The sequence below is a fragment of the Meleagris gallopavo genome, chromosome 28, assembly GCF_905368555.1.
Source record: "Meleagris gallopavo chromosome 28, MGAL_WU_HG_1.1, whole genome shotgun sequence".
In the NCBI taxonomy this organism is placed as follows: domain Eukaryota; kingdom Metazoa; phylum Chordata; class Aves; order Galliformes; family Phasianidae; genus Meleagris; species Meleagris gallopavo.
Genome location: NC_139431.1, coordinates 765702 through 790251, shown reverse-complemented (window position 1 = coordinate 790251; position 24550 = coordinate 765702). Strand labels below are relative to the sequence as shown.

Below are 24550 nucleotides of genomic sequence, written 5' to 3'. Positions count from 1 at the left end.
TTCGCTTTTTTCCTCTTGCAGGATGATGGGAAACAAGTCCTTCAGGTCCCAGCTGAGCAGGAACATTTCAGAAGGAGCCACTTTTATTAGAAAACAACCCAGTCCTAGAGAAAACCAAGTCCTATCCGAAGCCAAATAAGCAATAGCAGATCCAGGGGCAGCAGGAGGGTCCCACACCGAATTTGGACAACGCAGTGATTGCTGAAGGCACAGCCCCAGCCTGTGGCAGAAGGATTTGGGCATCGTGTTATAGGCAACTGGTGTCCCCCCAGGTGGGCACAGCAGGCATGTGGGGACCAGGTGGCTTTGGTGGTCTTTGGTGTCTCCAGGCTACGATAGTGATACACACACTTTACAGCCTTTGCCTTTGGTTGGGCCAGCCCTGGGAGGGGCGACATCTCCCTGCCCCCCACCTCACCCCAGACATGGGGCTGGGCACAGTTTATGGATGTGCAGCCTCAGAGCTGACACGATCCAGCTGCAAGGGACAGGTATGGGCAGATCCCTTTAGCAAGCGCAGTTATGGGGCACAGCCAGGGAGTGGGAGCAGGACACCGCAACGTTGTAGGAAAGCAAGGCAGGGGTCTGTTCAGAGTCTGCAGGGAGCCTCCAGGTCTGGGTACTCCTGGCCAGGCAGCGAGCGAGGAGAGGGGATGCAGGGATGGACTTCCAGCCTTCTTCCTTTCCAGCCCACAAACAGAGGACCCCGGGCCACACCGTTCCACCCGCAGGTGGCAGTGGGGACTCATTGGCACTGTGGGCTGCTGGACGGCAGGGCAGGGCCAGGCTTTGATCTTCAGAGCAGAACAGTTTTTTTTACCATCTGATAATGTTGTGTATGGTTACAACTGGAAAAGAAAGCGAAGGAACGATGGAGGAATGGGGCTGAGGCTGTGGGTGATGCAGATCCCAGCCCTGCCCCAGCCCAGGGCAGCTCTCAGCGCAGCCCCACATTTACCTCGGGGTCTGCAGGGGTTTCTCTGGGCTGCTTCACCCAGCCGTCACGCCTTGGCAGGCTGTTGATCTTCCTGATGTCCTGCAAACAGAATTGTGAGAGGCACAGGGAGGTCTTCCCCATGCATCATGCCTCTGGGTAAAGAATTTCCACCTAACTGAAATCTCCAGGAAGTGCATGGTGAGAAGTGTTATTATAAGGGCAAAAACAAAAACAAAAACACAAAACAACCAAGGAAGAAAGTTTTACCCAGGAGTGACCCCAGAAGCAAATCCTTTCAGGCAGACCGAGGCAGTGCAGCCTCCCATGTAGTCGTGTCTGGGCAGTGCAAATCCCAGAGCTCAGTGCCGGGGGTGCCCAGGCATGTCTGACCGACTGGGGCTGCCCCTCCTTGTCCCGTACCAGGAGGCTGCCCTGAGCAGCAGCAACAAATCCTATTGCTGTATAGGGTGACATCTGCCCAGCACTTGTCCTTGCTGAATCTCTCCAAGCGCAGAAAGCTGCCTGGAAGCCAAAGTGTCTCCTCCCCATCTCCCCCAGATCCGTGCCCCTGGAGCCAAGTCTGAGTCCCCGCAGCTGTGGGACATCATCATTTGGGGGACATCCTGCACACACGATGTAAATCATTCCAGACCCCAAGCACAGCTTGCTGCACAGCAGGTCCTCAAGCTCCACAGAGCCCATGTGAAGTATCAGAGCCCTTAACGGGTTCAACCAAAAGTCCTCCAAACCCTTCCAGCCCCACCTGCCCCTCTAGATGCAGAGACGTGTCCCACCAGGCTGCCAGGTCTCAGAGTTCATCCCGAGGTGATGGCACAAGCTGTTACCTTGCTCTTTTCCTCCTTGCCAGGCTCCTGAGTTCGGCTGATCCACAGGTTAATGCGCGACGTCACCGATCCTGGGATCTTCAGGTTGTCCTGTGGCACAGAGATGGATACAGAGAGGGTTACAGCTCAGCTCTCTCACTGCACAAACACACCCCAGGACTGTGCCCAGGGCACAGGAAGACTGAGCAAATCCACCAGCATTGGCTCTGTCCCAGCTCCCCATATACAAACCCGCTCACTGCCAGACGCAGTTTCGGTGGCCCAAGCCCTGCCCTGCCCACACAGCCACCACCGACCCACCAAAACCCATCCAGACAGCAGCCTGTCACACTGCGCACTGATGTCCACACATCCGTATCCAAAATGGGGAAGATTTGCCCTAAAAAGCTGATGTCTCCCCTCACCTTCCTGGCAGTGAGCGGCTCTGCCTTGCTGGGAGCGCTGGCCTCGAAGAAGTTGCGTTTGCTGGCCACCCCCTCTGAAGTCAGCATCAGGCTCTTCTGGACAGTCAGGGAAGATCTCACTGAGCCCGAGCGCTGCAAGAGAGGGAGGGGTATCAATGGGGGCTGTGCTCACCCCTGGGGTGCAGAGCAGAGCTGACAGTCTGCTCCCTCCTTGACCTTCTCCAGCTCTTGGGGTTGCCCAGCAGAACCATGCAGCATCCCCATGACCCTCTCCAAGTTTCTGCTCCTAAAACCCTGAGGCTGATCCATTTTCCACGAGACATTCTTCAGCCCCATTGGGATGGGGTTTTTTTGGTGAAGCTCAGTCCCTCTCTTCTCACTCAGCTCCAGACCACCCCTTCCTTCCCCCCACGCATCTCCCAGCCTGGTTTCTCTACCTGCACAGCTGATGTGTACTTTTCCAGCTTCTCCTCAATGCTGCTGCTGCTGCCTGGGATCCTCATGCTTGCACTGGTGAAGAACAGGGGAGGGAGTTGAATGCAGCCCCCAGGATCTCCTCGCCTCAGCCCACAGCCCTGGGGGGCTCCACTTGGTGGGAGGAGAGCTCATCCAACCCAGGCACTCATCCTGCACCCATGTGCCAGGGAAGCAGCTCCATCCCTGACAGTGACCCAGATCTGTGGGAATTAATATGGCCCACACTCTTGGCTCCCCAGTTTACCATCTCCAGCACAAACAGATCTGGGCTTCATCTTAGAATCATAGAATCCGTAAGTTTGGAAAAGACCTCTAAGGCCATCAGGTCCAACTGCCAACCCATCACCCACTAAGCCATATCCCCATCTTCCCAGTTTCTGTCCCTCTGAGCATCCTGCCCAGTCAGCCTGGGGCCAACGTTCTGCAGACCCAGGGTCAGGTCCCATCCCCTCCTCCTCCCTTTGAAAACAGAGGAGGGACCATCCCTGCCCATAAAGGCAGCACATGGAGGGCTCTGACCTTCTTGCAAGAGGACTCTCACTTTCTTCTTTCTGTTTATTTGAGATCACCTGGAAGACACAAGGGGATGGAATATAGGAGCAACAGATAAGAACAAGAGAACCTGGGTCGGACTCAGCTTCCCCATTCTCAAATATGCTCTGCTTTCACCTGCAGAAGAGCCAGATCTCAAACCTGAGGTATCAAGAAATGAGAAGCAGGATGGATGTATTTTTTTTTTTCATTTGGCATTCTTAGAGAAGAACAGAAATGCCAGAGGCTGGATGGTTGTGTCAGTGACCTTTGGGAATCTCCCTAACAACGAGCTCCCTGTTTTCTCCCCCCTTCCCACAAATTTCCATTCCAGCACAATGCACATGAACACAGACTTCTGGTCTGAGAAGAATGGAAATGGAAGAAAGACTGAAGAGCAATGCCCAGACCAAAGGGTGGATTTCAAGTGTGCATTTTGGACGAGGATCTGTGCCTGGAGATCAAAGCAACCCTTCCCTGCTCCCATCTTCCACTGCCTTAATGTTATTTTTTTCACCCTTTTTTTGTTCTTACCCGAAAGGAGACCGTTCTTGGGCTGCTTCTTCTGATGGAGGTGCTGTAGGTGGCAGGAGCTGGAGGAGCATCCCGCTTTTCTGTAGGTTCCTCCTGGCTGGGAGGCAGCTGCAGTCCCTCCTTTGAGGGATTCCTGGGTGGTTGCTGGGAAAAAAGCAGACATCTGACGTAGCCGTGCAGAGTTTGCAGGGAAGGTTCAGGTGCACTGATCAGAAAAGCCAGGGTGGAAATGGTTTGGAGATGGTGGTTTGAGATCCTGACCCTCCAAACTTTGGCTGTCTCCTTTGGATTTGCAAATTCCCTTCAGGGAAACCTGATGACAACTGGCAGTGCTGCAGGAGAAGGCGGTCATAGTGGCACATGCAAAGTGAGGAAAGGAGGAGGTGGGACTGTGGTTCCTCCTCGTCCATCTAGAGCGTGTGGTAGGGCAAGGACAGACCCTGACCTCACAAAGTGCTGCTCAGCCAGCAGCACCACAAGGCCAGGAAGCACTTCCCCAAACATGCCTTCCCCAAAGCTGCATTTCCCTCCTGCAACCCTTTGGTTCTCCTTTGTCCTTCCAGCACCCAGAACCTCCCAGCCCAAGGCTCAGCCCCATGCCCAGGTCCCGCTCACCTGCTGGGCTGGAGGTGAGGTCCCCTCTGAGGCCGCCTTCTCCTCCGTGCTGGAGCTCCTGGTCCGGGTCAGGATCTTCACCTCGCGCAGCCGGCAGCCCCCCAGCTCTGGAGCCACCCGCTGCTGCTCCTCCTCCCTCCTCTGCTCTCCCCGCAGTGTCCCCACGCTCGATCCCTCTCTGTCCTGCAGCCGTCCTCTTGCTGTCACCTTCCTCTCATGGCTCTGCACTGGGTGCTGCTTTCCTGCTGGGACTGGAGCTGTATCCTGACCCCGCTCTGTAGCCTCGATGCTCTCCTGTCCTGTGTTTGGCTTCATTCCTGCCTCCTGCTGCTCCTTCTCCTGTTTTGGTTTCTCAGACACTGCCATTGGTGCCCTCATCCGTCTCCCTTCTTTTGTCCTCAGCACCTCCGTCAGCTTACGCTCTTCGCCCTCCTCGGGAGCCATCGGTTTTACCGGGGCCTGGGGCCTGCAGAGAGACCGAGCAGGGCCAGACCTCAGCACCCAGCACCAAGGGGAGGCCTCCAGCCCACAGGTGAGGTTAACCTAGTGATGGGTCACCAGCAGCAGCTCAGGGCTGGCTGCTGGGCTGCTTCTTCCTGTTCAAGAAGCAGCCAGGGCATGGCTGCACCTGGCACCCACCTGCTGGGAGCAGGGCTGGGGTCCTTCCCAGGGCTGGGGTGGTCTTCATCCATGGATGAGGAGGACAGCAGGTTGCGGTGCCTCCGCCGGCGCTCCCTTTGCTGCTCTTCTTCATCTTCAAGTGTCCTCTGCCTGGCCAGGCTGTTTGGGAGGAGATGTGGAATCACGGAGTCATAGAATATCCAGAGGTGGAAGGAACCTATCAGGATCCCTGAGTCCAACTCCTGGCTCTGCACAGGACCACCCAAAAACCCAACCATGGTTTGAGATGTGGGACTGCTGAGCACAGGGGAGGGGACACGAACACGAACCATGTGTTGCAAAGCACTCCTGCTCCACCCAACTGATCCCCACATTTCCCAACGCAAGCACTTGACTTTCCAACTCCTAATGTATCCCATTCAGGGCAGCATTCATCGGAAAGGAATCCCTACATTAAGCGAGATTATCTGGGTGAGGATGTCTCACCTGTAACTCAGCAAAGCCCTGGAACCGCAGCACGGATCCCAACCACACACCCGGGTGGGTCACCACAAGCAGCAGCAGGTTGTGGCCACAACATGGGTTATGGAGATGGCCTTTTAATATTCATTGTTCAAAAGGCCCCAGGGGCAGAAGGACACAGATCTCCCCTGGCACCCACAGCCAGAAGGACCAGGAATTTGTTATAACCACAGCTTATGATCTTCATTCCATCCTAAGAGCCATTTTGGCACCAGATAAAGTAATGGCTTTTAGGCTAAAACACTGACCCAAATACAGAGCTGTTTGGAAAACAAGGTTCCTTTCTCTATGCAAACCATGCCCGCTCTCTCTGCCACTGTGTTAGGCAATATTTTCCAGGCTTCTGTGTGGTTTTCACAACAGCATCCGTGTACCTGCAGCCCCAGCCCTGACCCATGACACTCACAGCCCTGCAGGATCCAGCCCCACATAGCACTCCATTCAGCTGCACCCAGGCCCAGCATTTGCTTTGAAGCTGATTTTAAGAACGTGAAAGTCAGAGCACGCCCGGGTCCAGCACCACTGCGGACACAGCGACTCACCGTGCGCTCTGTGAGTTACTGTGTAATGAAGGCTGGGTGATAAATTAAACCACTTTACCCCCCGCGACCATTCGCAGCTTCTGTTCTTCCTGGTGGACGGAGGCGGGGAGGCTGCAGGGGCAGCAGTGCAGAACGGAGAGCAGGGATGGGGTCATGGCACCGTGTGTGCTGCCTTCGTCCGTCCCCATCACCCCGAGCACAGCGTGGCGTGGGGTGCAGCAGGGATGGAGAAGCTGGGGATCTGCTGTGGATCATCTGCTGTGAGCATCCCCAGCATTCAGCAGTGCTCCCCTCTATTTGCCTGCAAACATCTCTGCACAGCTCAGCTGCCCTTGCAGAGCCACTCGGCTATATTTGCAAGGACAGAGGAGCTGCCACGTGTCCCTCCCACAGTGACAACACAGAGCCAAAACTCCGAGCCCACGTTACTTTGATTTGCACACAGAGGCTCCAAAATGAAACTGAGGTTTCCCCGCCTCGCATTTGTTTGGCTCCTGCAGGCAGCACATAACTGGCATTGCTGACGTGCAGTTTCTCATTATTGGTAATTAAATAATCCACACATCAGGCTATGGATTTGCTTTGCCAATCTTTCCCTCTGCTGTTTCAAAGAGGGATTCCTTTCTCACTGTATTACCTTTTTTAACCTCAAAGAGATGAGTAAAAGGAGGTTGGCAGCTCTCCCCTGCCTTGTCCTCTCCTGCCCTGTTAATCATTAGTGCTGAGATATTTGACATCTCTGCTGTTTCGGGGAATGCTGTCTCATCTCATGGGAGGAGAAACCGCCTTCTTGCCTTGTGCAAGTACCAGTCACAGGACCTGCTGGGCATGGAGGTGGCCCTGGATGGGGTTTGGATGCACCCTGGATCTGTCCCAGAGCCCGGTGATAGAGGCACTGATGTGCCCTGACAGCCCCTGAGCACTGGGGGATCAGTTCCCAGTTCTGGGCTGATCCCATTGGGTGTTTTACCCCAAACTACAGCCATCCTAGAGGCCCTTCGGCTAGGTGAGCCAACAGCCAGACAGGGATTTCTGCACCGCTCTGTGGGCTGTGTCTGACTCACTGTGACCAGCTCTGGGTGTGTGCAGTGCCGGCGCCGACCCCACGTCCCTGGGCTGCGTGTGAGCCCCCAGCCCCCACCTCCCCCAGCCCAGGAGCTCCCATTGGAACCCAAATCCCTTTCGGGAAGGGCACAGCCATGCCCCATGGCAGGTTTGGCGGTGGGGATGAATCAGATGGGCAGAGTCTGGGCATGCAATGGGGGCCTCGCAAGCACAGCAGAGAACGAAACCCCACAGCCCTCCCCAGAACCAGCACAGAGAACAGCAAACAGACCCCAAAACCAGGAACACACCTGGCATGGGGCGAGGATAACTCTCCAGAGTTGCTTCTGTTCTCCCATAGGCAGAAGAAACAAAACCACTCCAGGTCTCCCTGACCCACAAGAAACCCCCCCAGCACCAAGCACTAATGGGGCAGCACCAGCACCTGATGGCAACCCCCATCCTCCCCACAGCCAGCAGTGCCGGCAGCCCACCCTGACCCCATCCTCACTGCCCTAACCCACCTGGAGAGGTCAGACCAATTCCTCCTGCTGAAAGACATCACTGCTTCTCGTGGGTCTCCGGCAGCCCCAAAACCTTGCAAGCATCCAGGCTAAGGTGGTTTGGCGTGGACAGGCTGCCGAGGAGGGAGGGAACCTGCAAGGTTATTTCCCGGTGCACCTTTACCCTCCTGCAGCCCGTTTACACCCCGCTGCATCACATGGTCTCTTATCTACCTGGACAGAGGCAGGGCTGTAATTTGTCTACTAGCAGCGCCGTGCAAAAGCCGCCCTGCCCAGGAGTGCCACGCAAAGCAGAGCTCAGCTCACTGCCTGCTGTGCCAGGGCTCGCAGCGAGACCCGCGCTCTGGGCTGGATCCATCCAGGTCTCCCAGGGTTTTGGAGACAACTCCCAGCCCAGAACCTGTTCTACCAGCACCCTGCGCCCGTCACCGCCTCCTGCGAGAGGCTGGAGGAGGTGAATTACCGTGGGCGCGTGGGAGGAGGCAGCCGCTGGCTCTCCGGGATCCAAAACAGTCATTAAACACCTCCGGCTGGGTGCAGAGCGTGCCCAAAGAGATGGGAGGGTGCCACGCTCCTTGAAGCCTTTTTTTTTTTTTTTCTGGACGTCTTGTGGCCTCTCGATTGCTGTGAGCTTTGCTGCATTGAAAAGCACCCAGAAGGACTTGAGGGAGCCCACCCAGCGGTGATTTTGGGGCGCCCATCGTCAGCCCCACAAACCCATCGTCCTTCTGGGCTGCTCCCCGGACCCCGTCCCCCAATTCCTCCAGGTGTGCCAAGACCTGAGCAGCCCCAGCGGTCCCTTTGAACCAAAGGTTCCTGATCAAAACTCCATCTCTGAAGGCCATCTATGTCCCATGGGCCTCCCACCCCGAGCCAGTTCTGCTTTTCTTCCCCTTTGCTGTCACTGTTGCCTTTCAAGCACTGTCACCCATACAAGGAGTTCCGTGAGTTGTGGCACGAAGAAAAGAACTTACTTAAATAACCTTGTAAGTGTCCCACTAATTGCTGACAAACTATTTATAGCCGTCCAGCATCAGCGAGCTGCTAGAAAGCAATGAACCTTTCTGATTAATGCACGGCGAGTGCTTTACTTGCAAAACTCATTGCCAAAGGATATCACTGAGGCATAGGACTTAGCAGGATTTTTAGGAGGATTAGGCTGAGCGCAGTGAAAGAACACCCCCAGCTAGGATCTATGGAGAAAAGGAACATAAAACCTTGTGCTTTGTGATTCCTTTTATGATGAAGATGAAGAAATTGTAGCTAGGATTTAGCGGACAGCGATCAGGCAGAGGATAAGCACTGGTGATGCTCACCCCTCAGACTGCCCTAATCTTTATTTTCAGCTCAGAGACCTATTTAAAGACCCCTTTTAAAGAGACTTTTAAAGACCCCTCAGTGAGTTTCTCCTCCAGCACAGAGTTCCCAGCTCTGTTCCCCGCCATAGGAACAGCTCCCACCTCCCCATTTCCTTGGGCTGCCTCAAGCTGAGCTGTTTGGCGCACAAAGCGTTGATCTCCAGCCATCAGGACACCACTGGTGTGAGATATTTGCTGCCCCAGAGCGATCAGCTCATCCTTCTCCTCTGCTTTCTATGTTTTTTCATGTTTGCTGTAACCCCAAACTGTCATCACTCCAATGTTGGCAATGGCCAATCATGAGCCAATTGTTTATGTACGAACTCATGTTGGATTTTCCCTGTAAGGTCATCTGCCATTTTATCCCCAAATCCCAGCCCTGCAAGAACCTTCTGAGCGTGTTCACCATTGTCTTTCATCTCTGCTATGCTGAAAATGCCAGAGTTAACACCAGGTTTTGCTATCTCACCATCACTGTTTCCCATCTATTCCCTCAATATTTATCTCTGCTTGGACTTTCCCTCTTAGCTGTGGCTTTTCCAGCCATTGCTCCTGGGAATGAAACAGGAGGCCAGAACCTCACCTGGTGCAGAGCAGCAGAGGACACCCATTTATACCCATTAAGGGTATAAATCACAGGCCCAGTATCGGCCAGGATTATTGTTTTTTCCCTTGGGAACACTGTCCTGTGCCTCATCCCCACGCGTGTTTCTTTGGCTGAGGGCAGTGGAGAGCTTCCAGTTCTCGTAATTGTGCTGTAATTGGGGCATTCCTCAGCCTCGCCCCGGGGCCCAGCAGCTCATCCTGCACCTCCACCCATCCGCTGGTCCTGACATCGGCCCCTGCTCCGCTCCTCATCACACTTTGCTCCCTGGCTAAAACTCCTCCAGCTTTGGGGAAGGTGGGTGTGGTGTGTGAGAAACTGGGAGCACGAAGGTACCTCCACTGGAAGAGGGAAGCCAAGCAGGAAGGCATCTCAGGTTGGTTCATTTTTGCTCAGAAATCAAGCAAACCCCAATGAAGAAGGAAGAAGAGAAAAGTAAAAGATTTTAGACAAGCACTGGATGCCTTGGTTCACATCTGCCTCTGTGGTGCCCCAGGGGTGCTGTAGAGTCCTTCAGGTTCCTGTCATCCTCTGCAGAGGCCTCTTCAGCAGAAGTCATCTCCTGTGATGCCCCACGGCCACAGCTAATGATGAAGAGGTACAGATGTCCCCCAGGAGCAGTGTCACTGGCAGCCTTTCAGGTTGCATTACATGAAGTAACTGATGCTGCCAGCTGGAAAGCAGCTGCACGGCAGATTGCATCCCTCATAGCACAGGAAATTAGTTGTAATTAATGAGGAATTCCCTCTGATATGAGCAACGGGTCAGAGTTTAGCTTCTCCATAAGCTGGCAGCCTAGCACTGACCTCATGCAGTGTTCTGCAGTGGCCGTGGGGTTGGAGGGGCTGTGGGGACATGCTCTCCCAACCCAGGGCTGCCCGCTGCCCCCAGCCCTCCCTCTGCAGCTCCCAGGGCAAAATGGTCATGGTCACTCATGGCAATCCATGGTGGTAGGAATGGTTTTCCACCAGAGAAGGATGAGAGCAGGATGCAGTGACTGGGAAACATCGTATTTGGAAAAGTCGATGAACCTGAGGGTTGGGTTGTCCTTTTTTTCTATTTGCCCCTCAATTTAAAGCCAATCTGACCATACAGAGCCAGCTATAGCCTGCAGTGAGCGCATTCCTGGCTGCAGGGATGTGCTGGTGAGCCCTGGGCATCGCTCTGCTGCAACACACGGCGTTTCAGTGTGGAGGACTTGGCGATGTGTTGGGCATCCAAGCGGTGCTCACCAGAGCCAGGTCTCACAGCACCCACCTCTCCATTGCCTTTCATCTCACTGCCATCCCACCCTGCTCCACAAACACCACCCCTGTTTGTAAAGTACCCAATTATCATAATTACGCTGAGCTCAGAGCTTCATTCTCGACCCCAACTCGGTTTGGGTTTTCTGCTTCTGTTTCAGTTCTGAAGAAGGCTTTGTTTCCATGAAACCTCCCTGCATTTTCCAGCTATTCCAGTCGGTCAGGTACAGTTATTGCCTCTCCCTCCACACCTTTCTTCCCCTGCCAGAATCACAGCCATGTGTGTGAGTTCCCTCTGGGGATCCCAGGACGCAGCCTCGGCACAGTGCCCACACGGGCAGCGCGATCAGAGCTGAAACCCTTCATGTTTGTTGTTGGGGTCGTGATGGTGGATCTCCCACCCCAGTGGCACCATGGCCAAACTGGGATCTCCAATCCCAAAGGCACCACGTCCAAGTGGGAGACACGATTATGGGGTGCACCCACCCATTTCTGCAGTGATGTAGGAAGTGATAGGGGGATGAGGAGGGTAGGGCAGGGGCTCAGCAGGGCGGGGGGGTACCAGTGTGACGGAGGCTGGAAGAGATGATCTCCATGCAAGGCTGAGCCCAGGGCACAGGAAAGGACCGAGCTGTCTTGCTATGTACCCACACCTACTCTTGGCCAATGCAGAGATGAGCTCATGCAGTGTTCGGCCCCAGAGACCATCCTTTAATACACATGCAGCCGCATGGGCACATCTTAGGCTGTGCTGGAGGTTTGGGAATGGGGGGAGCGGGGCTGTCCCCTCTCTGCAGAGTTGGGAGGGGATGATGGCTCCTCCAAGAGCACATCTTGTGTGGGTGAGACTGAGAGTGGGAGAGAGGCAGAGCTGAAGGGAAGAAACTCAGATCTCCTTCCTAGATAGTTGTCCACATGATTCATCTCAGTGGGGAGTTCAGGGCAAGGGTGCAAAGAGGACGGAGGGGCAGCAAAGTGGGGGGTCAGGGGGGCAGTCAGAAGGGTTGGGGATGTTCTTCTGTCCTGGTGCTCCTGTGGGAGAGAAACAGAGCAGAGCAGTGGGGCAGAAGAGGAGCTTCCCAAAAAGCGGCCCAAGGAACTGGGATCCCAGCTGGGATAACGCTCACTGCGATTACCTCTCACTGTCCTGTGGGGGACTTGGCAGCATCAAACATCTTCTTCCGCCCCTCCATCCCTGACATGGCCTCCACGTTCTTGCGCCAATCACCCACCTCCACAGGGCGCTCCTGCCAGGGGATGGGGACAAGGGGGACAGGGGTTGGGAACAGAGCACTGGCAGCCCCACAGCTCCCCGCCCCATTGCACATTTGCCCTGCTGCAAATGCCCTCTCCATCAGAGCTCTGCCCTGAGTGCGTGGATGTGGGGCTGGCCAAGGGGAGCTGCAGCAGGGAGCTCTGGATGCACGAGGCTACCAACCCAAAGCTGCATGAAAATCCCAGAAAATCTCCTTTGGAGGATGAAGCCGATGTGGGACTTACTCCAGTTCTACACCAGCACACCGAGTGCAAGCAGAAGCACTTTCACTGCAAGGAGAGCTCAGCTTGGATGGGACTGGGAGTGCTGGAGGTGCAGGGAGAGCCCAGTAGGGCAGAATGGGGAGGAGGCAGCCCTGGGTGCGTGCCCAGGCACCGGCTCTGCCAGCCCACAGGCATTCATAGATTACAAGCCGTGCTCCCAGATCGTCTCACGGCATCTAAAATAAACTCAGATCTGATCACCACCTGGCGTTGAGACCTGTAAGTGCAGTTTTCTGTCCAAAGGGCTGAAAATACATCCTACAAGCAACAATGGGGAGGAAAAATAAAAAGGAAAAATGAGCAGAAAATTGAAGCTCTTGTGCCAACTGCTGAGCTGGGATCAGGAGGTAAAACACAGTGATCTTTGAGGAGAGGCACTGGGATAGCAGCACAGCTCTTCTAGGAGGAATCTGGACATCCCAACTTTGCTGCTGCTCCAGGGAGGACCAAAAAGTTGCAATTCCTGAACAAGGCACTGAAAAAAAGTCCTCCAGACTCTCTGTGGCTGTCAAAGCACTCTGTGCGGAATTGCCAGGATGGCCTCACCTGAAAGTCATCTCCTTGTGGCTATGGAGCACAAGGTGGACCAAAGCAAGGAGTCAAGGCAAAAAAGTCCCAATGCAGTGCTGGGACTCACTCCTTTCTCTTATCTCTGCAAAGCTGCTGTGAGCTGGGCTGCCTATCTGCTGCCAAGTGTGCTTGCTGCGCTGGCTCTCTCTTATCTAATCTGGGCCTGGGAGTCTCCTGGGTGTTTGTGACTGGGAATGCACCAAATCAGAGCTCTCCTTCCACCCAAGAAGACCAAAGACCAAACTCTCTGCATTTGCAGCTCAACAGACACCATCTTCCATTGCCATCCTCTGCCAGTCACCTGGTGCAGCCCAACAGCTCCCAGGTGATCCTGTGATCCACACAGTGAGCACAACCTGCTATGTCTGAGGCTTACAAGGCATGAGGACAGTCCTCAGAAGCTGAAGGAGTAGGACAGGGGCAGGTCCCTCATATGGGAAATGCTGATCACGGCCTGAACCTCTGATTGACCACCTAAGGCAAGCACTGAGTCAGCCCTGGGAGCACAGGTGAAGGCAATTCACCTGTGCTACTGGAAGGGGTGAAGCCTGGCTGCACCTCTCCTAGATCCCATTTAAGTGCTGACTGCCACTGTGGAAGGGTCTCTTTCTGGAGATTGCTCCTTATTGCAAGCCTGATACTGGTGAGCATTTCCATTTATTTTGATAATCTTACTAAGCCTAACCTCTTGATTGTACATCCCTCCATCTACCCACCTTCTCTGTGTCCTCCTTCTTGACAGACTTCAGGTTGGCTCTCAGGTCCATGGACACCTTGTGCTTGGAGCCCAGCAGAGCTCTCAGCATGGCATCAGCAGAGACGCGGACCCTCCGCAACGGGGGCCGCTTGAACTTCCCTCTCAGGTCGAGCACTTTGAGCTTCAGGTCTTTAATCTGCAGGATGGGGAAGGGAGGATGTGGAGGTCACTGAATGCAAGCCCTGCATGGGGGCAAGGGAAGAAGGTCGTGGTGAAACAGCAGCCTCTGCTGACCCCAAGTCCCAGCAGGGTCCAAGCCTCTGCCCTTAGAGCCACACCTCTCCCTGGGCTCAGAGCTGTCATTGCCTTGTCCCTGCCCCCCTGGATGGCAGCTGGACCATGAGAAGGAGCGCTCAGACCTATGGGGGGTGATCAGGAGAGTGTGGAAGCTGCCTTCCCCTTCCTACCTCCCTAGTGTTATGGTTGCACTTTGCTTCGATGTCATATCTCTCTTCATCCACAATCTCAACCTTCTCGTGCAGCTCCCGGCACAGATCCTACGGCCAAGCACAGCACAAGGGAGGTGAGCAATGGCCCCAGTGCTGCAGAGCCATCACTCCATGCTTGGGGCAGGGATGTACCTGGAGCTGGCTCAAGGAGAGCCCGCTGGTGTGCAGCGGGGAGATGCGCTCGGACAGGTATCTCTCCTTCTCCGACTGTTTGTCCACGATCTCCTGATCCCACTCCTCCTTGGCTTTTGCCAGCATCAAGCTCTGCAGGCACAAGCAGACGGTGGAAGTGTGGATGGGCAGATCCCATTGCTGAGGTCTCTCAAGGTGCCGGTGGGCCCACGGGATGCTGACCTCAGCACTTCTGTGTGCCTTTGCTCTGCTGTGGCAGAGACTTTCCCAAGCCACAGCAAGGGGAGCTCCCAGGGTGGTGCTGCACAGCCCAGGTGCACCAACACAGGGGCTGCAGGGCTGTGGCTGCAAAGCAGGAGGGCTCAGAGCTTCTCACACCTTCACACAGGGGGAAGAGAGGGGAGATTTGCTCTATCAGCCACAGCCCACATCAGTGAGCTTTCTCAGAAGAGAGGTGGGCCATTCCCCACCACCATCCCACCAACCACACAGCTCCTGTTCCACCAAACCCAGGGAGTTTCCAGCCCTCAGGACTCACCTTCAACAGGAGCTTGCGTGAGGCTGTGATCTTGGATTTTCTCTAGGGGAAAGGGGAGGGAAAAAGCTTTGAAAACCAACTCGGAGAAAAGGCAGGGGAGCATCATGATCCCTCTCAGAAGGGGCAGCACTCACCTCCCTGCTGGCAGGCGCATTTGGGCAGGAGCAGTGAAGGAGAGGAGAGAACAGAGCATCAATGAGTGGGAATCAGAAGGAGGTGGCAGTCAGAAGTTTCCCTTGGCATTGCCATTGGTTTCCTTCTCCCTGTGTGCAATGACTCACACCCACAGTGAGCCTGACCTGCAGGCAGGCTGAGCGGATGGGGCTCTCTGGGAGCTGAAAGTCCCCGCTCAAAAAGCCAAATTCTGTGATTCTTTGCTTTCGGGTCCTCTGACCTCAGAAAGCTCCAAGCTTCTACTGAGGACACTGACGTTGCTATGCGTTTTTAGTTGAAGAGAGATGATTTTTTACAAAGGGAACAGCACAGAGGTCCCAAGCAATGTATTCTCCAGTCTGAACCCCATATATATTAAAAAAAAAAAAAAAAAAGGCATCTCAGTGGGTAGGAGTGGGAGAGCCCCGGGGGGAGGTGAAGCAGCACTACTTACGGCTCCGGCATCGTGGCACTGGGCTGATCTCCTGAAAACACCCAAAGGCACAGATAAATAAATAAATAAATAAATAACGTGCAGAAATAACCAAGTAGATATGGAGATGGGTTGGTAAATAAATCAACAAACAGGAGAGGAGGATGAAACAAGCCACAAAACGGTTGTCGGTTTGGTGCTGCCAATTGAGAGGAGAGCAGCAGCAGCTGGTGCCCCATGGAGCTTCCCAATGCCTGCCCCACTCCTCACCCAGCCCGGGTGGGGACCTGTGGGTCTGGGTGTGCGCAGGATGGGCGGAGTGAGGGGTCACCCACCCCCTCTGCTCAGACCCCCCCAGCATCCAGCACTGCTCAACCATGGAACGCTCGCCATTTCATACTTGGGATGCTCTCAGTAACCCTATGCCCCAGCAGCTGCTGTGTGCTGAGCCCCTGCTGGCTGCTCACAGCGTGAGCCCAGGGGTGGGAAAAGCACTGGGAAAATGCCCATCGAATCTTCCTTCCCTCTTTGCATCCAAACTGAAGGCGCATCTCAGTAACAAACAGCTCTCGTCGGAGCTGGTGGGGCTGCTGGTGTTCCTTCACACTGAGGTGTTCCACCTCCACCGAGCTCTTTGTGCCCCCCAGTGAATTTGGGAACCATTTTAAACAGCAAAGGGGAAAATTAAGAAGAGTTCCTCTGGTCCTGGAGAGGCTGAGCATTGCACAGCAGAGGTCTCCCACTTTGTCCCCATCCCTCCCTGTGTCCCCACTGCCTCAAAACTCTTATCTGAAGCATTGTAGCTGGGGGAGAAAAGCCACAGATCCCCACAGGAGCCCCATCCCACAGGGCTCAGGGTTTACAGAGAATAACTCCAAAAATAGGATATATATTTTTTAGCAAAAGTCAGACATCAGCTGCCCATTTCACACTTTTTTTGGAGGTTTTTGGTGACACAACGAATGCCCCAGAGGACACACGGGGAAGGCTGAGGACAGACCCCAACGGCTCCTTCCTGAATTCCCCAGGGGAGACAGAAAACCCTTTGTGTCCCAGCAGAGCAGCAGGAGCTGGAGGAGCCTCGTGGCGTTCCTCCCCTTCCCCTCGGAACAAAGTCACGTTCCAGGAGGTGGGACCCACGCCAGACCCCATCCCAGCGACCTCTACCAAGGACAACCAAGTTTTAGGGCAAAATAGTTCTAATTTGGCTTCCCAGAGGGCTAGAGGAGCAGCAGGACGTGCCTGGTGAGCTCATGTCAGGGATCTGGGGGCTCCAGACCCAGAGCATCCATAAAAGACTTTGCTCTCTGATGGAGACACGATCGGGACGAGCTCATTTTGCTCTGATCACACGTCTCCACCCATAAAAAGTTTCATAAAACACAAAGGCAGAGAAAATGTTAAAAGAAATAACCCTGTAAAATCAAACACAGCCGGCCCTGCCATCCCCTTGCAGCCACCCTGGGTGCACTCCAAGCCCACCTCCCCGGTCCCACCAGCAACCCCGAGCAGCCACAGAAGGACTCAATCCACCCCAGAATGGCACTGGTGGCCGACTCAGATGGAACACCCCTGCCACAGCTGGGGACCGACAGCCCCACATCCCCAGCAATCCCACCGGGGGGACCCTCTTACCTGGGAGCTGGTGCCTGGTGTCTGCAGAGCTGAGCACTGCGGGGCCCGGCGGCGGAGGGGGAGTGTTAACCCTCAGCTGGTTTCCAAGTGGTCAGTAAAAATAGCACAAATCCCCTCTGGTGCACTGCGAGCCCCACTGCCCCATGACGTGCAGCACACACCTGGGGTGCTGCCTTGGGCACACGTGTGCATTGCAGCTGGGTTTGTTGCACCGCGACCCCAACGCGCTCACAGCAATGTCTGCTGTTTGCACGAGGTCAGTTCTGCTGCTGCTCGCTGCCCAGTGTGCACAGATGCGTGCATCCAGGGTGCAACAGCAGTGCCCATGCGCTTCCCATTCTGTCTTCTCCCACGCAGTGCTGGGTAAGCCCTGCAAGGAGGCAAAACTCGCGAGGCCATGTCTCTGCATGACTTTTCCCTCTGCAGAAGATCTCTCAATTTTATTTATTTTTTTGCAGAAAAGGAGATGTGGTGAAGAGCCCGGTGAGTTGATGTATGCACAGCCCGTGAGCTGCAGTGATGTACCCACAGCAGTGCAGCCCACGGGGCTGCCAGAGCAGGAGTGCACATCCCCACTGATGGGGGTGATGGGGAGGGGGTTCCACCAACAACACCAGGTGCTTGGTTAGAGCTGAGTGCAGGTTTGTGAGTCAGGAGCAGCCAGATCCTGATTGGGATGCTCAAGCAGTTTCCATCCCCTAAGCTGCTCCCTGCCCCCCAGCCGGGTGTCCCCACAGAAGGAAGCTCCATGCAGCCCATAGGGCAGGCAGCACCTGTTCCCAGGATATTTTTAGGGGCAAGTTTAGGAGCAAACAATCCCCAGCGTGCAGCCAAGCAGGACAATGCCCGGTATTTTAATCCTACATCTATTATGGTCGCGGAGGGACACGCAGTTGCGTGCATGGGGCAGCTCCAGTGATGGGGGATACAGCAGCCCCATGTCCTGCTGAACACGGGATGTGCAGTTCCCATCTCCTCCCACTGCTAGGACACCTGCAGGACCTGTGCCATGAGGGGACGATGCAGCAGCCCCCCTGCTGCTGTGGGCTTGGTGGCGGTGGCAGTGGCAGTGGCAGTGGCAGTGGCAGTGGCAGTCCCATCTTGGCTTCTCCTGCTCTGCTCCCAGCGGACACAGGATCAGCGTGGTGGATCCCAGGCTGCAGGAGGAGGCGTTATGGCAGCCCTTTATAAGGCAAGATGCCCGCGGGGCTGTGCCTCCAGCATCTCTCCTTGGGATTGTTTTCTGCACACAGAGGAACCAAATTTAGCTGGTGACAAAAGGCCCTGCATTCCCCACAGCCCTGCCTGGGGACTGGGGCTCAGGGTGCAGCGCAGGCAATTTTGGGATGCCATTGGCTCCAGGCTCAAGTTTCGTCCTCTGTAGGGACCTGGGTGGAGGAGGAGGGGAGGGATAGGGGCTCCCCTCAGCCCTAGGCTTTGAGCTGTAGGACCAGCAGCCAAAGGACCAGCAGGAGGTATGGGTGTCCCCATCCTCTGATGCCATGGGGACATTTTGGGTCCCTACCACTGTCTCATACACGGTGATGAGCTGCCTGGAGACACTGGGGTTGCTTTATGAGATGTCACGTGTAGTTTTATGAGATGTCCTCTGAGCTCTTCATTTGTAGGATGGGGACAATGTGGAAATCTATGGGGAAGATCTATGAGGTCAAATTCTTTGCAAAATAATATCCCCCAGAGCCTGGGACAAATTGATTCAAAGCAGGGGCTGTCCTGGGCTGTCTCTGAGGAGATGGATGCCAACACTGAATTCCCAGAGCTGTATGGGGAGGTTAGACCCTGGAATCATTAATGCTGGAGAAGACTTCTGAGATGCCCAAGTCCAACCCAACCCATCCCCACCGTACCCACTGACCATGTCTCTCTGTGCCACATCCTGAAGGTGTCAGAGCCCCAAATTCAAGACGTCTGACCCCTACAAGTGGTTTGGACACCCCACACAAAGCTGCTGCCCCTGACGTGGCTTTGCAGCAATGCTGGTGGGTCCCATCCCCAACTCTTGGCCCTGGGGCCATTCCACCCATCCATTCTTGCCCTCTACCAGGAGCTGTCTCCCTTTCCATTCACCCCAGAGCTGATTACAGAGCCAGCGGGTTTCCCAGGGCAGCCAGGACAGAGTTAGAAACAACAGCTGAGCCTCTGCTGTCCCCTGGGACCTCACACCCCAAACACAGTCATCCCCATCCCAACACTCACAGCCAACCCCAAACATTGAGGGCACCACAGGGCTGGGGGAGACCCTGTGGGCTGAGGGGGAGGGGGTGGGACAGCTCAGAGATCTGGGGAAATCACCTCCAGGCATGGAATCGGAGCTTGGCACTGGGGATGGAAGGGACACAGAGGACATAAAGCTATCAGAGAGCATCCAAAGAGGGCCGTGAAGGGTCTGAGGGCAGGATGTACGAAGGGCTGAGCGCAGCACCATGGGTGACAACCCAGGACAGAGCTGCACAGCTGGATTTTCAGGCTTTGAACTCAGGCAGCCCCAGGCACCCTGCTCCATCCCGGGGCTCAGCACCCACCTGCAGCTGTGCTCAGTGCCCCCAGGGTCCCAATGCTGCAGGGGCTGTGTGGTTCCCACCCCCTGCTCTGCCTCAGTTTCCCCACCTCCTTTAGCATTAGAGAAGCTTCCTGTGTGTCTTTGCTCTGCGTTTGGGCTGGAAGCACCCATTGAACTCCTTGCATCCCTAGCAGCCAGCTAACACATGTGGGCAGCATTTAGACTGCTGCAGAGCTCATGGGGCTCCTTACAAGGAGCTTTTCCCTGCAAACCCAGCCCCCCACTGAGAACCTTCCTGCAGGAATCACACCTGTGCTGCTGCTGCCCTGTGCTCCATGCGTGTGGGTCTGCTTGCACACAGCGTGCCCCCAGCTCACCCCTGCACACCCTATTAAAAAACCCAATTCTTAATACCAGAGAGAGGCGGATGGGTGGAAATCCATCCAAGATCTGCTTGGAAGGGGCATGGTGCATGACAAGCAGGCACTGACCGTGCCACCGTCCCTCCCCAGAAACACCCAGAGCTGGTTTGGCACAGGGCCTGGCCAGAGGGCCACTGTGCTGTGCTGTTCCCACGCAGCCGGGTGTGCTCCCAGCAGATCTGCACAGCCTCGGGCTGTGGGGCTCAGGCTGCAGCTTGTGGAGCTCGGCAGCTCCGGGCACTCACATCAGCACAGCCTGTCGGGGCACAGCCCCATTGTGAGGGATCCCTTCCCCTGCTGCTGTCCTGCCCGCACCGCCTGGCAGCAAAACCTGACCCTAAGCCTGACCCTAACCCGACCCCAGCCACCATGGGAATAGCAGGGGACAGCAGAGTGGGGGGCACAGGAGCCTGGCTGTGGGATGCTGGCAGATTTAAGGGGATGTCTATGTACAATCTGTGAAGCTCTGTGCAGGATTAGTGTTCTCCCATGTACTGTGTGGTCCCGCAAAACAAAGCAAAAAGAACAAAGCGGCAGAAGAAGGACATGTTGGGGGTACAGTCAGTACAAGGAGTTGGGGGCCACAGTGTCACATTGCCATCCCCAGGGCAGCATCCAGCGGCACAGCCGTGTCACCGCACCATCCCAGCATGGTGACCGAGGGGTCCCCTCTCCATTCCTTCCACCATGTGGGGTCTCACGGGGTTTGTGTCCCCATCCACATCCGATGTCCCATGGCTCAGCACCGCGCTGCTTCCTTCAGGTCGGCCTCACCCATCCCATCCCCTGTCCTGCAGGAGAGGCCCAGGGGTCTCCGCCAGTCCGCCATGGGCCTGGCCACATCCATCACCTTTGGGAGCCCCTGCTGGTGGCCCTGGCTGTGCCCTTTGCCCCATCGGTCCAAGTGGGCACAGCCAGGCCCTGGTGCTCACTGTCCTGCCCCATGGCACTGGGGCCGTTGCCTGCACCGGCCTTCCTGGGGAGCCCCGGGGGCTCAGTTGCCGGCTGGGATCCTATTCTCCCCTCCTCCCACTGAGCTGAGCGCCGTCTCCATCCTGCTCCGGGGATGCTGCACAGCCACGCGCTGTCCCACTGCAGCTGTGTCGTACTGCACCACTGCGGAGAGAAGCATTGCTCACCCACCCGGCCCGCGCTGGGCAGGAGCAGGGTCAGCCCTGGGGAGCCTGGTGCCACCCCCATCCCGTGTGCCAGAAGACAGAGCCCACCTCGTGTCTTTCTGTGAGAGGGACAACGTTAGCGTGTCCCTCTCTTGGGGTGCAATGGGGTGAAATCTGAGGGGAGGGAGGGGGCTGCTCTGGGAGGAAGCAGAGCCCAGCCAGGGCAGAGGGGCACGCAATGCAGACCCAGGAAAGGACCAGCCCATCCACGGGACCTCCCCCCATCCTGGGGCGACAGGGACACCGGAGCACCTCTGGGCAGGGTCCCACCACCAGTTCCCCACGCCCCGAGCACAGCAGGGCCGTTACCTGCTCTGCAGCTGTGCCGTGCCCGCACCACCTGGATGGCCTGCTGGTTCTTGAAGCGGACGAGGCCCATGGTGATGGCAGCGTTCCAGCCCGGGTCCTCCTGGGCGCAGCGGAAGTCGATCTCGTGGCTGTCGTCCATCACCACCGTGAAGTAGATGTGCCTCTCCTTCCACTCCACGCACTCCACCGCCTTCATGCGGGCGAAGCTCAGCTCCTTTCGACGCGAGCCCTTGGGCTCGAAGAGCTGCAGCCCCTTCTCGGTCAGCAGGCACCGCTTCTTCTTCCAGAGCTGCAGCAGCCCCCCGCTGCGCTTCTCCAGCACCCCTTCCCGCAGCACCTTCTCGGGGGTCATGGCGGCTCCTCAGCTTCCGCAGCCGCGCATCCCCCGCTGGGGATTTCCACCCCTCCCCCCGCGGCTGTCGGGACCCCCGCAGCTCAGTGCCGCCCGATCGACCCCCGCCGGCTCTCACAGCGGGGCGGCAGCGACGGGACGCCCCATTCCGCCGTCCCTATGGCTGAGCTCGGCGTCCTGCCCCATGCAGCGTGTGGGATCCCCGGCTCCGCGCTCCCCAGGATCTGTTCCTACACGCCCGGCCGCTCTCCCACTTGCATTCCATCCCCGCCTCGCCTGGCCCCTCCTGCTGTGCAGCACCCTTCACGCCCAGGCGAAGCCCGGCCAGGCCCGATGCTGCCCCGCTGCACCCACCTGCACGGTGCTTTCGGGGTGCCTGCAGGCGGGTGCAGTCCTGGGGCCCCGTGCAAACAGCCCAGGGCACGGTGTGGGCAAAGGCACAGCAGGGAGAGGACAAGGCGTGGAGCTGCAGTCCTACGGGGCTGGGGGTTGCAGGGGCTGGGGGTGCAGCACCGGATGGTTGCAAGGCTATGGAGAGCAACAGCACCTGCATGTGGAGCTATGGGGTGCGGTGCCAGGTGGGGCAGGGGGGGTTTTGGGGGCACTTCTAAGTCAGGAAGGGGTTGTGGGATGCAGTGGGATTCTGGGGAGCAGCACCAACAAGGACAGAGGTCTGTGGGTGCAGGGCTATCTGGGGCAGGGGGCTATGGGGTTCAGAAGCAGCCAGGATAGAGGGCTGTGGGGTGCAGTAGCAGCTGTAGAAGTCTGTGGGTCTTAAGCATGGGGCTACAGGGTGCAGTGCTGCCTGGGCACAACACTGTGGGTGCAGCACCAACCATGAAGGGACTGTGAGGAGGGAGCTGGGAGGGGAACATCTGCAGATGGAAATGTCCATGCCACCATCGCAAAGCGGCTGTGCACCCACCAGCCCTGCACCCAAGGGGGCTGCTTCAATCCCTCAGCACCCAGCACGGAGCTCCTGTCCCCCCTTTTCCCCCCCAAGGAGAACAACTTGGTGTCCCCAGTCTGTCCCTCAGTGAAGACAGCATCTCTAGCTTCTGAGCGGGGATGAGGCTGTGTGGCACAGCCCGGTCCTGCCGGAGTCCTCCCTCCCCAGCAGCAAAACACCGGCGCCTTTCCAGCCCGTCTCGTTCCCAACCACGACAGCTCCGTCTGTTCCCATGCCAGCCCCTGGCAGAAGCTGGCCCTGCTGTGCTGTGCCTCTGGGGACATCTGGGGGCATGGCACTGGCCATGAGCTGCTGAACAGAGCGACAGTCACAGCATCCCGGGTGGATGGATGAACCCAGAGGTGCTGAGTGTGCAGAGCCCTTCACTCAGCAAAATTTAAAAAAAAGTCAGAAAAAGGGGGCAAAACCCCATGGAGCTGCACCAGGGTCACCGTCTGGGGCTGATGCCTGCCGGGGGCAGCGCTGGCAGCCAGCATGGCCAGGGGGCAAGTCTGCAGCGCCAGGAGAGGCACCTCATTATCCCTCATTAACAGGGCAGGGCCCGCTGTGCAGTCAGGAACTGGTTCGTGCTCCCTGAGGCCAACATCACCATGTTGGCACCGGTCCCGGCTGTCCCAGCAGCCCCAGTTTGGGATGTGGGCACAGATGGGGGTCAGCTCAGGCCCCACGGGGCTCTGGGAGGACTGGAGCAGGTGGGTCCCTGCAAGGAGCGCACGCTCAGGGTTGGTGTACCCCAGGAATTTGGAAGCGAGCAGTCTGGGCTGTCCCTCCCAGCTCTGCTCCAGCAGGTGGGGATGTCAGTGACACTGCTGGGCCACCAACCCCACGGTCTCTTCCCTCGCCAGCTGGGGATGCTCACTGCATTGCTATCTCCAGCCACCATGGGAAGATCAGTTTCCCACAGCCATGTGGTCACAGAGGCTTCAACAAAGCCTGTCACCTCCCCTCTGTCTTCTGGTGACGGTCCCTGACCCAGAGAAGGGTCTCATTCTGCTGAGCCAACAGAACTCGATGCTGCAGTTCTGTCCCCACCATCCCAGGGCATCGCTGTGGGGCAATGTTGGGTACCGCATCCCTAACCCCCAGCGCTGCAGCCCCCAGGCTGCCATCAGGGCTGAGTGCTGTGGATGCAGCGGGTTGGGCAGTGCATGGGTACAGATGTGCAGACACACCAGTCCGTCTGTCCGGAGCTGTGCCTGGGGAGCAGCAGCCAGCAGAGGAAAGCATTTGCAGCCGTCCCAGTGCAGATTGGGAAGGGCAGACGGCAAGGCTGATCCATGAGTATCTCACGCCGGTCAAAGGAGAGAAACACACAGAGAAAGCGAAGTGTTTCAGTGAAAACAAATTAAACCTGGAGAGCTGCCGAGCTGGCGGATCAGAATCCAGCAAAAAAACACCCAACCCGGGAGTAGGTGAAAAGCTCTGAGCTGTTAGCACTGCTGGGCACGGCTGCCTGGAGCAGCGCCACGGAGCAGCGCTGATGGGTTTGGACACGGTGTGCGCATGGCAGCACCCACACGAAGTGCAGGAAGGAAACACCGCTTAGGAAATGGTCACACGAGGAGAGGGCGGAGGGGGCTGCAGAGCTACAGGGAGAGCCCCTCTGCTTTAATTGCAAGCTGCAACAGCACCGCTTCCCGTCCTCCCGCTCCATCCTGAGTTGCTGGGGAACAACCCCTCGGGCAATGCCTTGGGTCAGCTTTGATGTTTATTCCTTGCTCGGTGACGCAGCGCGGCTCATCCCGGCGGGACGGGCGACGCGGAGCGGAACGTTGGGAGCCTCACTGCGG

The 24550-nt window shown here is 56.7% G+C and overlaps 3 protein-coding genes across 8 annotated transcripts; all 3 read right to left on the bottom strand.

Moving 5' to 3' along the window:
• Nucleotides 1-53: 53 nt before the first annotated feature.
• Nucleotides 54-8000, bottom strand: LAD1 (ladinin 1). 4 transcript variants are annotated; one of them, XM_085210435.1, is made up of 11 exons: nt 7810-8000; nt 7597-7709; nt 4983-5123; nt 4344-4809; nt 3729-3872; nt 3183-3232; nt 2624-2696; nt 2187-2318; nt 1783-1872; nt 959-1036; nt 54-885 (listed from the first exon to the last, which is right to left on the bottom strand). In XM_085210435.1, exons 2-11 carry the CDS (start codon nt 7632-7634, stop codon nt 817-819), a joined length of 1281 nt encoding a protein of 426 aa, XP_085066561.1. In that variant the 5' UTR covers nt 7635-7709; nt 7810-8000; the 3' UTR covers nt 54-816. The 4 variants fall into 4 exon arrangements, with proteins under 4 accessions (XP_085066561.1, XP_085066559.1, XP_010722337.1 ...); XM_085210433.1 differs by having other exon boundaries at nt 7597-7729; nt 7810-7999; XM_010724035.4 differs by lacking the exon at nt 7810-8000 and having other exon boundaries at nt 54-848; nt 7597-7803.
• A 3487-nt stretch (nt 8001-11487) lies between these two features.
• Nucleotides 11488-17078, bottom strand: TNNI1 (troponin I1, slow skeletal type). Of its 3 annotated transcripts, none has more exons than XM_085210439.1 (8): nt 17009-17078; nt 15391-15425; nt 14788-14829; nt 14250-14381; nt 14076-14165; nt 13628-13804; nt 11939-12049; nt 11488-11834 (listed from the first exon to the last, which is right to left on the bottom strand). In XM_085210439.1, the coding sequence occupies exons 4-7, from the start codon at nt 14373-14375 to the stop codon at nt 11942-11944; spliced, it is 501 nt and encodes a 166-aa protein (XP_085066565.1). In that variant the 5' UTR covers nt 14376-14381; nt 14788-14829; nt 15391-15425; nt 17009-17078; the 3' UTR covers nt 11488-11834; nt 11939-11941. The 3 variants fall into 3 exon arrangements, with proteins under 3 accessions (XP_085066565.1, XP_085066566.1, XP_010722333.2); XM_085210440.1 differs by lacking the exons at nt 15391-15425; nt 17009-17078 and adding exons at nt 14472-14627; nt 14922-15024; XM_010724031.4 differs by lacking the exons at nt 15391-15425; nt 17009-17078 and adding an exon at nt 14922-15045.
• A 3731-nt stretch (nt 17079-20809) lies between these two features.
• PHLDA3 (pleckstrin homology like domain family A member 3) lies at nt 20810-24545 on the bottom strand. Its single transcript, XM_010724034.4, has 2 exons — nt 21439-24545; nt 20810-21067 (listed from the first exon to the last, which is right to left on the bottom strand). The coding sequence occupies exons 1-2, from the start codon at nt 21788-21790 to the stop codon at nt 20946-20948; spliced, it is 474 nt and encodes a 157-aa protein (XP_010722336.1). The 5' UTR covers nt 21791-24545; the 3' UTR covers nt 20810-20945.
• Between the last annotated feature and the right edge of the window lie 5 nt (nt 24546-24550).

Bases quoted from the DNA above. Each gene is read 5' to 3' on its own strand.
- LAD1 (XM_085210435.1), bottom strand. From the start codon at position 7,634: ATGTCTTTCAGCAGGAGGAATTGGTCTGACCTCTCCAG. The intron at 3,233-3,728 runs GTAAGAACAAAA...TGTGTCTTCCAG, and splicing joins CAAGAACGGTCTCCTTTCGG to GTGATCTCAAATAAACAGAA. The intron at 2,697-3,182 runs GTCAGAGCCCTC...GTTCTTCACCAG, and splicing joins GAGAGTCCTCTTGCAAGAAG to TGCAAGCATGAGGATCCCAG.
- TNNI1 (XM_085210439.1), bottom strand. From the start codon at position 14,375: ATGCTGGCAAAAGCCAAGGAGGAGTGGGATCAGGAGATCGTGGACAAA. The intron at 13,805-14,075 runs GTAGGAAGGGGA...CCCATCCTGCAG, and splicing joins GCAACCATAACACTAGGGAG to ATTAAAGACCTGAAGCTCAA. The intron at 12,050-13,627 runs GTGGGTAGATGG...ATCCCCTGGCAG, and splicing joins AGAAGGAGGACACAGAGAAG to GAGCGCCCTGTGGAGGTGGG.
- PHLDA3 (XM_010724034.4), bottom strand. From the start codon at position 21,790: ATGACCCCCGAGAAGGTGCTGCGGGAAGGGGTGCTGGAGAAGCGCAGC. The intron at 21,068-21,438 runs GTAACGGCCCTG...TTCTCTCCGCAG, and splicing joins ACGGCACAGCTGCAGAGCAG to TGGTGCAGTACGACACAGCT.